The following is a 12,402-nucleotide window of genomic DNA, read 5'->3' on the forward strand; positions in this document are numbered from 1 at the left end:
AGATGATATTTGTTGAACCGACCTATGGGTAATTCTTAAAGTGCACCTAACCCCCCAAATTTTTTTTCGCTAACATGAATCCACTTGTTATTTGAAGCATTTGGGCGAAAAAAAATTGGAATTTGGTTGAATCCTCGATTTTCTATGCCCTTTCAAAGTCGCGCCTGAAGTGTTACACGACTGCGTTTCAGGGAGTCTGGGGCGGCGGTTGCTGATGACGTCTACCCAGGCACCAAACACAATGGCGCCTCAGTCAGCTCTCTGTATTTGCTCGAGAAAGTGGAAAACAAAACTAATCGTTCCAAGATATTTTGGGACTAAAACGTCCAAGTTTTGTTTCAAAATCATTTCTTTTTCATCACTGGAGTCAGAGTTAGGTTTCGATTCGGATGACACCGAAATAAACTTCGATCGAGCGCATTCGACAACTGTGAACTCACTACTTAGAGCTTTGAGAACAATTTGCAATATTTCAAGTGACGACGGGGAAGACTTCTTTGCGGACGAGTTGCTTGTATATTAGGAATGGAAAGCGAGATACGAAGTGGAGGAGCAGGCAAACGAAAAGTAGGAAAGAAAACTCAAGGACTGCTTTGGATGGTAATTTCGTCACGTAAACACAAGACTCCCACACGTGTTTATAACCCGTTTACATTTGTCCTAAGCGAGAATGTATTTTGTCAAGGTATAGCTGTGCTATTAAATCCAGTTTGTGTTTTACTCTCTGGAATGCTTCATGTCTATAACAGCGACATAAGGGTTGCAGTTTTCGAGACTTCATGACCTCCAAAACACTGGCTTCGATCGATTGAAAATCATAGAATTGTTTGGACCTGTATTTTTGAAGCTACAGGAAGCAAGGCGAGAGGAAACATTTCATGCAATTACCGATTTCACATTGCCACACGTTGTAAGTCGTACTAGCTCCAAATAACCAGTGTAAATGTTTTTCAAAGTTTGCAGTGAAATTCATCGGATAAGCGAAAAGGATGTGTTCCCTAAGCGGTCCGCAGATAATGTTATGCGGTCATATTAATTTTTCGACACTATTGTATAGAGTGTTTGTCGCACTACTGATTTCCAAACCTTCGAAAAAACTTTGTGAGTGTAACAGTTTTGTTATCATGTAATTCTAAAGGATTAATCTTCGACTTTTATCTTAATCGAAAGAGAAATAAGTGTTGGTTGGCGGTGAACAGTTGCGACCTATTTACATGTCAGTATATTTGGTCGTAACGCTTCTTGATTGATCACACAACTTTGCCGGCTATGTTATAAATACTGCGGGACTGGAAGATATAGGTCGTCGATAGTATTTCGACAAATTGCTGGTTGGCTTTCAGCAGAAAATATTGAAAATAGCGTTTGAAAGTCTGCGGAACAAATTCCAGTGAGAGTTCTTCAATGGTTCTCACAGACTCCGAGTTCGCTTGTTTCGGTTCGACAAAATCAACCATCGTTTATGTCTTTATTGTAACATTGACCGATCATCGCCAGTAAATTGTACAGTATATCTTGTTTTAGATCTGGGATATTGCTGCAACAGCCGATAGCACTTCTGGAAGGCATTTCTGCGCACTTTTCGAATGTGTATTGCACCATCCTGAAGGAAATGAGAGGACGTGAGATATTCGACCTTCCTAGGTAGACGTCACAACAGCCGCTGGACCCATTCTCCTCAAACTCGGTCGTGAAACAAAATGGCGGTGTTTTGGGGCTATTTTCGAGATTTCGTCGGGGCACAGCGAATCGAAGATTTAACCGAATCCAAAACTTTTTTCGCAGAAGTATTTCAAATAACATGTAGATTCGTTTTAGCGAAAAAAAATTTTGGGTTTAGGTGCACTCCCAATACGCAGCCACAGTAACGTTTCAGTTTTGCACTAAAAGGGAGAAGTGGCACTACCTGAAAAATAACTGCTGTCCTCGGTCACATTACATGACATATAGAATCAAAGTGGCTGTGAGCCGCTGAACTTGGAAAATAAATTATGAAACTTCATTAAGGAACTAATTGTGAAGCGAGGGCAGTCTAGCTTTCGAACAAGCCCATAAGGACTTTTTCCATTCAGGGGAAAGCGTCCTGCTGTATTTCAAACAAATCCTTAGACTTCAATTACTTTTAAAATTTTATTGTATATTGTTACTACTTATCTATTTTTAGCTATCACTATTTATTCAGCCATTGTCTTAATTATGTAGGATTATGTATTACGTAGGATTTTATTAATTTATAATTTTAGATAGTGCAGGTCCACATCAGGACTTAGCGTCTTGCCAATTTTGATCTCCAACCTGCTTTATCAAATAAATTATGTATGTATGCATGCATGCATGCATGCATGTTTGTATGTATGTATGCATGCATGCATGCATGCATGTATGTATGTATGTATGTATGTATGTATGTATGTATGTATGTATGTATGTATGGGGTTTGTTGTGATATTTGCAAAAACGAAAAAGTTAAAGGTCAAAAAACTGTTTGTTAGTCAGGCCTGCCTACACGTTTTACATTACATGTATCTGTACATGTCTTCCTTGTGCTGTAGTCAAAAACGGCAAGATCATTTTGTTTGGTCAAAAGTGTGGTATAGACTGAGCGAAATACTTGAGCCTACGGTACGTAAATAAATAATTAACACTTTCAACTTCCGGTAGCTTGTGTACAAGTAGCTCAATGTAATAAGCGCTGGCTCGCCATGTGAGACATTGGGAGTTGAAATCCTGGTGGTGACTACTGATTATTTTTCCTTTCTTCTTCATTGTTTTTTTTCTTTCTGTCAACAAATCATTTACCGAAAGGTAGTGTTTGTCTTTCCGTTTCTTGTGTTAAAAAAATCGTCTGTAGACTTCAATCATTCGTTTAAATCGATTGCTTTCGAAATCACAATATCACGTAGGTTTGTGCAGGAAAAACCACCAAGACTTTCCTTGAATCGAATCACTAAAGGAAGAACCATAAGTATTTTCTTTACAATGAAAAAATCGCTATACCTTGTACCTCTCGAAAGTAACTAAATTGACACACTGCAAAACGACTGTAAAACGGCCCTAGACGGCTCATCTTCGAAACCCGGGAAGACTCCTACATGAAAAGGTCGGGGATGCTCGTCGTCTCGAGTACAAATCAAGGATTCTGGTCTCACTTAGTAGGCACCTTAAGATACCAGGACGGGACGAGGTAGGACGGCTACCAGAAGTAAATTCACTCAACCGGGCATGCGCACGAGAACTCTCCACTCATCTCTCTGCCGTCCTCATCTCGTCGAGGACGCCATTTCGCCCGACCAGCCGTCGTATCGAAAACGTGAGTATTTTGCTCTTGTTTTGCCTCGATAACTGTTCCAATCGACTTTATTTTCAGTTATATTGATAGGAATGTTTATAAGGTTCAAAGTTTTCGTGATTGTAGTGTAGAACACTACGCTGAGATACGAAAATGTGAATAAAAATATTCCTTGTCTGTTCGTTTGTGTTTCTGCAGTCACTGTTCAGACGCTATCACGAGTGAGCAAGCTCAATACAAACTGTATGCATTGAGAATACATCAGTGTAAGTACAGTCGATAAAATGTTGTAAGAATGAATGCCATGGAGCATCTATCGAGCAAATAAAATACACATTTTCAAACTGACGTTTAGTTTTTTTATGCTACCCGGAACTTGAAGCAACGTTTGTTTGATTTTTATGATGCTTGTTACAATTACAGATGGAAATTGAAACGTTCACGAAAAGTCAGGATTCTTCGGCGACAGAATTCCCAAACGCTCTAGTGGTAACTGAAAAGCCATCTGAAGCAGGTCGATCAGATTGTTCGTTTAATTTTTCATACGGAAATTATGGTTTCTCCATTAAAATATTGACAGATGTTTGCTTCACTTATACAGAAAAAGAAATTCAGCATCGCTGTTCACTATCGTTTAAGCCTAATAGGATAAGATTTCTACCATCTCTTTTATAGTCTAATGGATGCCATTGCTTCTGTGAATAGCTTGTACGAGGTTCGAATTATTGACGTCGCCGTTCTTTGCGAAAATGCACATCTTAAGCATTTTGTTTTTCGCGACAGTACGCGACCCGCGTCCACTGCCGTTGCCGTCCTGGCCTTCCCGTCCTCGTATCTTAAGGTCCCTAGTATGTTGATGACGAAACGTCACCATTTTTAGCTGTCATAGTATCTTTTAGGGTGCACTCCAGGAAATAATAATAAAAGAAACGCTCTCATTTAATTTCTGTTTTCAGGTTTGATTTCCGCTGATCTCTCGAGTACACGAGTCGGGTCTACAAGTGCACGCGGGATCCTTTCTTGAACAGTGACTAGTGATCGAACCTATTCCGTTTTGAGTGGTGTCTTTTAGTGGTCTAATGAATCTCAAGCAACGTCCACATTAGTCTCCCTTAGGAGTTAAATTGAAATTTTCCGACGAGTATCCCTTGCCTTTTCATATGGAAGTTCCCCCACGGGTTCCAAATGTCTAATGGGAAGTGAAGGAGTGATGGAGTGAAATCGTTCCACCACTACAACTTGGAAAATAACATATTTTCCAGGTTGAAAACCGAGTGGAAACATAGTACCACAAGGAGAGCAAGGGGTTACCTGAAAGAAATACGTAGCTTTGCGATGTTCACACTCAACTAGGTGGAACTTGTTTTACGTAGAGTACACAGGTACCTTCCCCACCCCCACCCCTACCACTTCCTTGCCTCTAGACTAATTAATTATTAATTGAAATTAATTAATTAAACAAACATTAAAGTTTACACCTTATTGCCTTAGCATCTTACTTCCGTAGCACCTTAGCGGATAGCAGCTCCCAAAATCATCCCAATAGTGTACTCTGCACTAAAAAGAGCATGGTAAACCACATTTTTAGTGCAGTTTTGTAATACTGTAGTGTATGCATAACATGATTATAAAGTCTCTATTTCAATTTAAAGAACTGATCAGAATTGCTAAATACCTTCCACTTTGAAGCGTTTGGGATCTTGGCTGCTTGTACTTGGTACCACTCCCTTTGATTGCTGCGATGAACTCTGCTCTTCTTCTGATGCATCTAGCAAGAAAGAAAGAAATTTAATGTTAGGGCATTCATAGAGGTTAATCCTTTGAAAGAAGTGATTGCACATACATTTTCAATAACACGAGTTGGATTCATATTTCTAAATCAGGACTGGGAACGTGATCTTAATATCCTATATCATTAAAAACTGGATCACTGGCTAATGCAATTCAAGAGTTTTCATTGGCTTAGCAATCATGCTACATGAGCCATTATACTGTACTCTACAAATATGGTACGGGTCTGCGACGGTAATCTTTTAAGGCGGTTTTTTTTGTTTTTTATCTTATCTTAGTTTTCTATATTTTGGGGGCATTTTAAGCAAAGCAATTATTCCGCTCGCGCTCGTTGGCTATGAGAGGATTATAGCCAACTCATATCCAAAAAGTGTGCGTGGAGTAATTATTCCATATCGTATCTTTTCAGAACGCTTCAGCAACAGATCAGGTTAAGTTTGGTTGAGCCATGATCCATATTTGGCGAGATGTACTCGAGCCAAAATACCCATGGTGAGATCAAACAAGCTTGATATGCCACCAAAGCATACCACAAAGGTACGATTAGATATTTACTGTAACCAAATTCAACCAAACTTCCAAATACCTTCTACTTTAAAGCGTTTGGGATCTTGGCTGCTTGTACTTGGTACCACTCTCTTTGATTGCTGTGATGAACTCTGCTTTTCTGCTGATGCATCTAGCAAGAAAGAAATAAAAAAAATTAATGTAAGGGCAGTCTTAGAGGTAAATCCTTTGGAGGAAGTGAATAGTATCAGTGATCCAGCCTAATAGTCACCATGACTGGACATTCATATAGCACCAACCAGCGAGATAATCTCACATAGTGCACAGTGCGATTGATAGCTCTGGCACACAGTCACACGGGTACTCACCCCTACTCGGTTCACTTCTGGTTTGTATTTACCTCGGTAGTCTGCTAGGGCGTTTCCCTTACAGAATATCAACCGACACAAACCTTGATAAGACATAATCTTAGCAGTATGTATGTTTCATGGTTGCATTTTCATTGAAGGTCCAAAAATTACTTACAATTACTGTTTTTCACGACAGCCTTAAAGTTTTACTCTGGTGTTTTACGTTCATTTTCGTTCATTTTAAATTCAATGATACGTTGAAGCAGCAAACGTGGCAATTAAGCTTTTCACGCTAACTTTGTAACTTGATACTTTTGTTTTCCTCACGACGGTATGTAAAATGAAACTCTTGTTTTCTCCAAAATACACGGAAGATGTGCTTGTTTTTTTTTTCACCGCTGGAGATAAATGAAAGAAGGTTATAAAGCTGATGAAGAAATCGAAGAGAAACGATTTTGTTTTACTCAAAATGCAAATTTTCTCTTTACCGATAAACAAGAACTAATTTCATTATCAGATGGTAACGGAATACCCCTTTCTTTTTCTGTTGCCATCTTTGTTGTTAACAATAAAACAATCCAAAATTAATACACAGTGATATCGATTGATACAACTGAGAATCATTTCAACGAGAAGTATTGAAAGTAAACAGCGCTTCTCGGCCAATATTATATCCTGCATCGGTGAACGAGTCTTCTCAAAGACTGATTAAATTAATCTACGCTTTCATTAGATGCGACGAAGTCTGCAGCAATATTTGAGCACTTTCCTGGTTTCTTTTGGTCTTTTTGTCACAAATTTACAGTTTGAAGAGTATTAAACCAACTAACTCGAAATAAAAATGCCACAAAGGAGAAGCATGACAAACACACTAGCGTAGTTTGAAAACAGCAGATGACATTTGTTGAACCAACCTATGGGTAATTCTTAACAATACGCAGCCACAGTAATGTTTCAGTTTTGCACTAAAAGGGAGAAGTGGGACTACCTCAAAAATAACTGCTGTCCTTGGTCACAGTACATGACATAATTATAGAATCAAAGTGGCTGTGAGCCACTGAACTTCGAAAATAAATTATGAAACCTCATTAAGGAACTAATTGTGAAGTGAGGGCAGTCTAGCTTTCGAACAAGCCCATAAGGACTTATTCCATTCAGGGGTTTGTTGTGATATTTGCAAAAACGAAAAAGTTAAAGGTCAAAAAACTGTTTGTTAGTCAGGCCTGCCTACACGTTTTACATTACATGTATCTGTACATGTCTTCCTTGTGCTGTAGTCAAAAACGGCAAGATCATTTTGTTTGGTCAAAAGTGTGGTATAGACTGAGCCAAACACTTGAGCCTGCGGTACGTAAATAAATAGTTAACACTTTCACCTTCCGGTAGCTTGTGTACAAGTAGTTCAATGTGATAAGCGCCGGTTCACCATGCGAGACACTGGGAGGTGGAATCCTGGTGGTGACTTCTGATTATTTGTTACGAAAATTTGTCTAAGTCAATTTCTAGAACAATCTAGAACCGGAAGTCATTCAGCCGTGACCAATTTGTATTAGAACATTCCAGAACATTCTAATCCTTATGTAATTACTCAGATTAGAAACTGTGTGAAACTACTTAATTTAGTTCCAGATAGAAGTTTCTAGAACTTTAAGCCTCATGTATATTAGAGCGAGAGGTTCTGCTGTAAGAGAGATTGATTCAAATTTGAAGAAGCTTAGTGCTGTAAATTCGCGAAGTTACCTTACGAAAATAAATTAGTTTGTTGCTGTTACCAGCGATCCTGAGTTCTGTCTGGAATCAACCCTGCTCTTCAACGATACTCGTAACATTATTTTTCTTTCTTCTTCATTGTTTTTTCTCTTTCTGTCAACAAATCATTTACCGAAAGGTAGCGTTTGTCTTTCAGTTCCTTGTGTTAAAAAAATCGTCTGTAGACTTCAATCATTCGTTTATATCGATTGCTTTCGAAATCACAATATCGCGTAGGTTTGTGAAGGAAAAACCACGAAGGCTTTCCCTGAATCGAATTGCTGAGGAAGAACCATAAGCATTTTCTTTACAATGAAAAAGTCGTTATACCTTCTACCTCTCGAAAATAACTAACTTGACACGCTGCAAGCGACTGTAAAACGACCTGAGACGGCTCATGTTCGAAACCCGGGAAGACTCCTACATGAAAAGGTCGGGGGTGTTCGTCCTCCTGGGTACAAATCAAGGATTCTGGTCTCACTTAGTATGTTGATGACGAAACGTCACCATTTTTAGCTGTCAAAGTATCTTTTAGGGTGCACTCGAGGAAATAATAATAAAAGAAACGCTCTCATTTAATTTCTGTTTTCAGGCTTGATTTCCGCTGATCTCTCGAGTACGCGAGTCGGGTCTACAATTATAGTTGAAAACTTGTCAAAAATCCCAGCTGGTTGGACGCTTACCAGTTGACTATTTACAAGATGTGGAGAAATTAAATTTGGAACCACCCAACACAAATCTATCTCGTGGCAGAGAGAGGGATTTCAACCCGGGAACTGTGGATTACAAATCCAGCCCCTTAACCACTTGACCTCTGCCACCACCTCTAGTTGGAGAAATTTTACCAAATATAAACGACAACTGTAATTATCAAAACTGGTCATTCAAGATTCTCAGGTCTCAGGTAGTTATGATGAATTTCTTAAGACTATCAAGAGAAAGCGTTCCTCACACCTGGGTTTCTACTCTCTTCAGGTATCACAAAACAATAACTTTTGTTGCACAATATATTCAACCATGTGAGTGGGTGCACCAATCCTACATCATGCAACCTCGCAATATCAAAATTCCTCTTCTCGTTTGGCTTTAAAATTTCTTTCAGCAACGACAGCAGGCAGTGCCATTTCACCAAGCTTATCACTTTCTCGTTGTGGATGAGGACTTTCGAATAAGACGAAGAAACCAATGAGGAATTATGCTGATGTTTTTGAGTCAAATGAATCAACAAAACGCGCCAGGAAGAAGAAGAGCTTGGGTTGGGCCACATCCACAAACCTAGTTTCGCAGTTTGTACATAAATCTAGTGCTGAATTTTCATTGGAAAGAACATTTTAGAGGGACACGCAAAACCTTTGAGTACTTGTGCGACCTTGTGAGGGTGGACTTGCAGAAACAGCGTACGAGGTTTAGAGTTTAGAGATAAGAGTCAACTCCTCTGACACCTATAAGTGAACCATCCTTCAGTTACATTTCCTTAACTACAGTGATTTAGTCTCGCTATCTAGAAAATTGTAATTAGATAGGTGCCTTATTGCACATGGTAGGACCCTATCAGCCCTTTGCCTGCCATAATTTAACTTAGCTCAGTAAAGTGTATATGATATGTATTTGAAACTTTGTTCATTTCAATGTGTGGCTTGTTACAATGTACATCATGGCAAGGCACTGCTCATTTCAATCAAAGTCAACTAAATGACATCCATTTGAACTCTACATTAGGATAATTAACTTGATAATCATCAATTTTTGAACCAACCTAATTCCTGGAAGAATTGTTTACATTCCTCGTAGTCATCTTCTCTTATGGCAGTCTTCAGCTTCAACTCGGCAAGGCCAAGATCAGTAAGGATATCCTCTGTTACAAGACATTTTTGCACCACTTCGTCCAGATGCCCACATGTATAGTCAGCCCAGAATTCTTCAAGGACCTGCAATGACGCACACTTGACTGTGATTACTAGACTGCCAGACTTAACATCTTCGATCAGGACACCTCTCATACTGGTTAAATATTTAAGGAAGTCGTCAAATCCCTTTCTGTCAGATGGTTTCACACTGTGATAGTAATCCCATCCAATTCTAAGAAAAAACTTCTTAGCTGAGCGAGTGTCATCCTCTGTCGGCACTGCTCCTTCAGTTCCTTCCTTGCATTGTGCCAAGTTTGTTGAATCTGAAGTCCTATTCAGTCCTTTTGCTTTAACAGTTTCACAATCAATTCTTATCTCAAGAGAATTGGCTGTTGACAAAACATAGCCATGTCAATTACAGAGAGGAAGTGCCATTTTTTTGCAGATGGAAAAAACAGTTGAGACATTGTAAAACTGTCGGGTAATGGATTTTCTCGCAGGGAAAAATTCAGAGCATGTTAGAGGAGGAGGTATTTCTTTATTGCAGTGGGTGATGGTTATGTTTAATTCTTGTTGTTTTTCTCAATTGATTTTCTCAATCTGAAGATAGATATTTTCATCTCATATTTTTTTTATATAATTATATTATTTCAATTCAACGTAAAACAAAAGTACCTGGTATAACAAAAACAACAAACAAACAAGAATATACCATTTGGCCTAGGAGTGCCATAGCCCACAATGCATTTCATCAGCACACCAGCAATTAAGGATGCCATTTTGTACACAAGGGCCATGACACTCCTAGGCCACAAGCTTTGTTTTTGCGTTACCGGCGGTAAAAATACCACTGTGCTTTTTATAGGCTAAACCAAAAAAATATATATATAAATGTAATATAATATAATTCTTTTGACATTAAAGACGAATAAACAACTGTAGAACACAAACAGATAATGAACAAATTACCCAGTATACAATCAAGTGTACTCTGCACTAAAAAGAGCATGGTAAATCACATTTTAAATGCAGTTTTGTAATACTGTAGTGTATGCATAACGCGATTATAAAGTTATTATTTCAATTTAAAGAACTAATCAGAATTGCTGAATACCTTCCACTTTGAAGCGTTTGGGATCTTGGCTGCTTGTACTTGGTACCACTCCCTTTTATTGCTGCGATGAACTCTGCTTTTCTGCTGATACATCCAGCAAGAGCGAAAGAAATTTAATGTTAGGGCATTCATAGAGGTTAATCCTTTGAAAGAAGTGATTGCACATACATTTTCAATAAGACGAGTTAGATTCATATTTATCAGGACTGGGAACCTGATCTTAATATCCTATATCATTAAAAACTGGATCACTGGCTAATGCAATTCAAGAGTCTTCATTGGCTTAGCAATCATGCTACATGAGCCATTATACCGTACTCTACAAATATGGTACGGGTCTGCGACGGTAATCTTTTAAGACAGTTTTTTTTTTTATCTTATCTTGGTTTTCTATATTTTGGGGGCGTTTTAAGTAAAACAATTATTCCGCTCGCGCTCGTAGGCTATGAGAGGATTATGGCCAACTCATATCCAAAAAGCGCGAGTGAAATAATTGTTCCATATCATATCTTTTCAGAACGTTTCAGCAACAGATCAGGTTAAGTTTGGTTGAGCCATGATTCATATTTGGTGAGATGTACTTGAGCCAAAATACCCATGGTGAGATCAAACAAGCTTGATATGCCACCAAAGCATACCACAAAGGTACGATTAGATATTTACTGTAACCAAATTCAACCAAACTTCCAGAGAAACAGACTAACAATTGTTAAATACCTTCCACTTTAAAGCGTTTGGGATCTTGGCTGCTTGTACTTGGTACCACTCTCTTTGATTGCTGTGATGAACTCTGCTTTTCTGCTGATGCATCTAGCAAGAAAGAAAGATATTTAATGTTAGGGCAGTCTTAGAGGTAAATCCTTTGGAGGAAGTGAATAGTAACAGTGATCCAGCCTAAGAGTCACCATGACTGGACATTCATATAGCACCAACCAGTGAGATAATCTCAGATAGTGCAGAGTGCAATTGATAGCTCTGGCACATAGTCACACGGGCACTCACCCCTGCTTGGTTCACTTCCGGTTTGTATTTACCTCGGTAGTCTGCTAGGGCGTTTCCCCTTACAGAATATTAACCGACACAAACCTTGATAAGACATAATCTTAGCAGTATGTATGTTTCATGGTTGCATTTTCATTGAAGGTCCAAAAATTACTTACAATTGCTGTTTTTCACGACAGCCTTAAAGTTTTACTCTGGTGTTTTACGTTCATTTTCGTTCATTTTAAATTCAATGATACGTTGAAGCAGCAAACGTGGCAATTAAGCTTTTCACGCCAACTTTGTAACTTGTTACTTTTGTTTTCCCCACGACGGTATGTAAAATGAAACTCTTGTCTTCTCCAAAATACACGGAAGATGTGAAAAATGATACACAACAGTGAACTACACTTTATAGAAATAACACGACATCACTGTAGTGGTTCTTTAATTATGGATAGCTACAAAAAACAGTAGATATTGTATCAGGGAAATAACTCTTATTAGTGAAGTTCTGTTTTTTTGGAAAGTTTAACTAATTTAATTAAAACAAACACAATACAATATGATTTTTTTAAATCAAATATTCAACTTACAATAGAGCTCTACCCCCAAACAGTTTTTAGTTTCTCTGTTCTTGTTTTTTGTGGCAATATTGTCAGAATTTTGTCTCCAAATTGTTTGGTTAGTTCAACAGAAGTTCAACCTAATTTATACTATTTTGGGACTTGAAAATGCAGGTGGCCATTCGCAAAGTCTATTTTTTTTAAATTT

General features: G+C 38.4%; 1 protein-coding gene and 1 long non-coding RNA gene across 2 annotated transcripts; one reads left to right on the plus strand and one right to left on the minus strand.

Moving 5' to 3' along the window:
* The first annotated feature begins 3,193 nt into the window (after positions 1 to 3,193).
* On the plus strand, positions 3,194 to 3,637 carry LOC149098651 (uncharacterized). The gene is made up of 2 exons (XR_016203871.1): positions 3,194 to 3,310; positions 3,488 to 3,637. It is a non-coding gene; the product is annotated as an uncharacterized LOC149098651 (long non-coding RNA).
* A 1,694-nt stretch (positions 3,638 to 5,331) lies between these two features.
* Positions 5,332 to 11,746, minus strand: LOC149098652 (uncharacterized). Its single transcript, XM_089276718.1, has 4 exons — positions 11,734 to 11,746; positions 11,365 to 11,457; positions 9,443 to 9,922; positions 5,332 to 5,759 (listed from the first exon to the last, which is right to left on the minus strand). The coding sequence occupies exons 1-4, from the start codon at positions 11,744 to 11,746 to the stop codon at positions 5,647 to 5,649; spliced, it is 699 nt and encodes a 232-aa protein (XP_089132844.1). The 3' UTR covers positions 5,332 to 5,646.
* Between the last annotated feature and the right edge of the window lie 656 nt (positions 11,747 to 12,402).

Source organism: Orbicella faveolata, unplaced genomic scaffold, assembly GCF_042242905.1.
Source record: "Orbicella faveolata isolate gen_17 unplaced genomic scaffold, um_ofav_v1 contig_46, whole genome shotgun sequence".
In the NCBI taxonomy this organism is placed as follows: domain Eukaryota; kingdom Metazoa; phylum Cnidaria; class Anthozoa; order Scleractinia; family Merulinidae; genus Orbicella; species Orbicella faveolata.

Coding starts and splice junctions, on each gene's coding strand:
- LOC149098652 (XM_089276718.1), bottom strand. Junction 9,923..11,364: donor CAAACGCTTTAAAGTGGAAG/GTATTTAACAAT, acceptor TTTTGTCAACAG/CCAATTCTCTTGAGATAAGA. Junction 5,760..9,442: donor ACAATTCTTCCAGGAATTAG/GTTGGTTCAAAA, acceptor CTTTCTTGCTAG/ATGCATCAGCAGAAAAGCAG.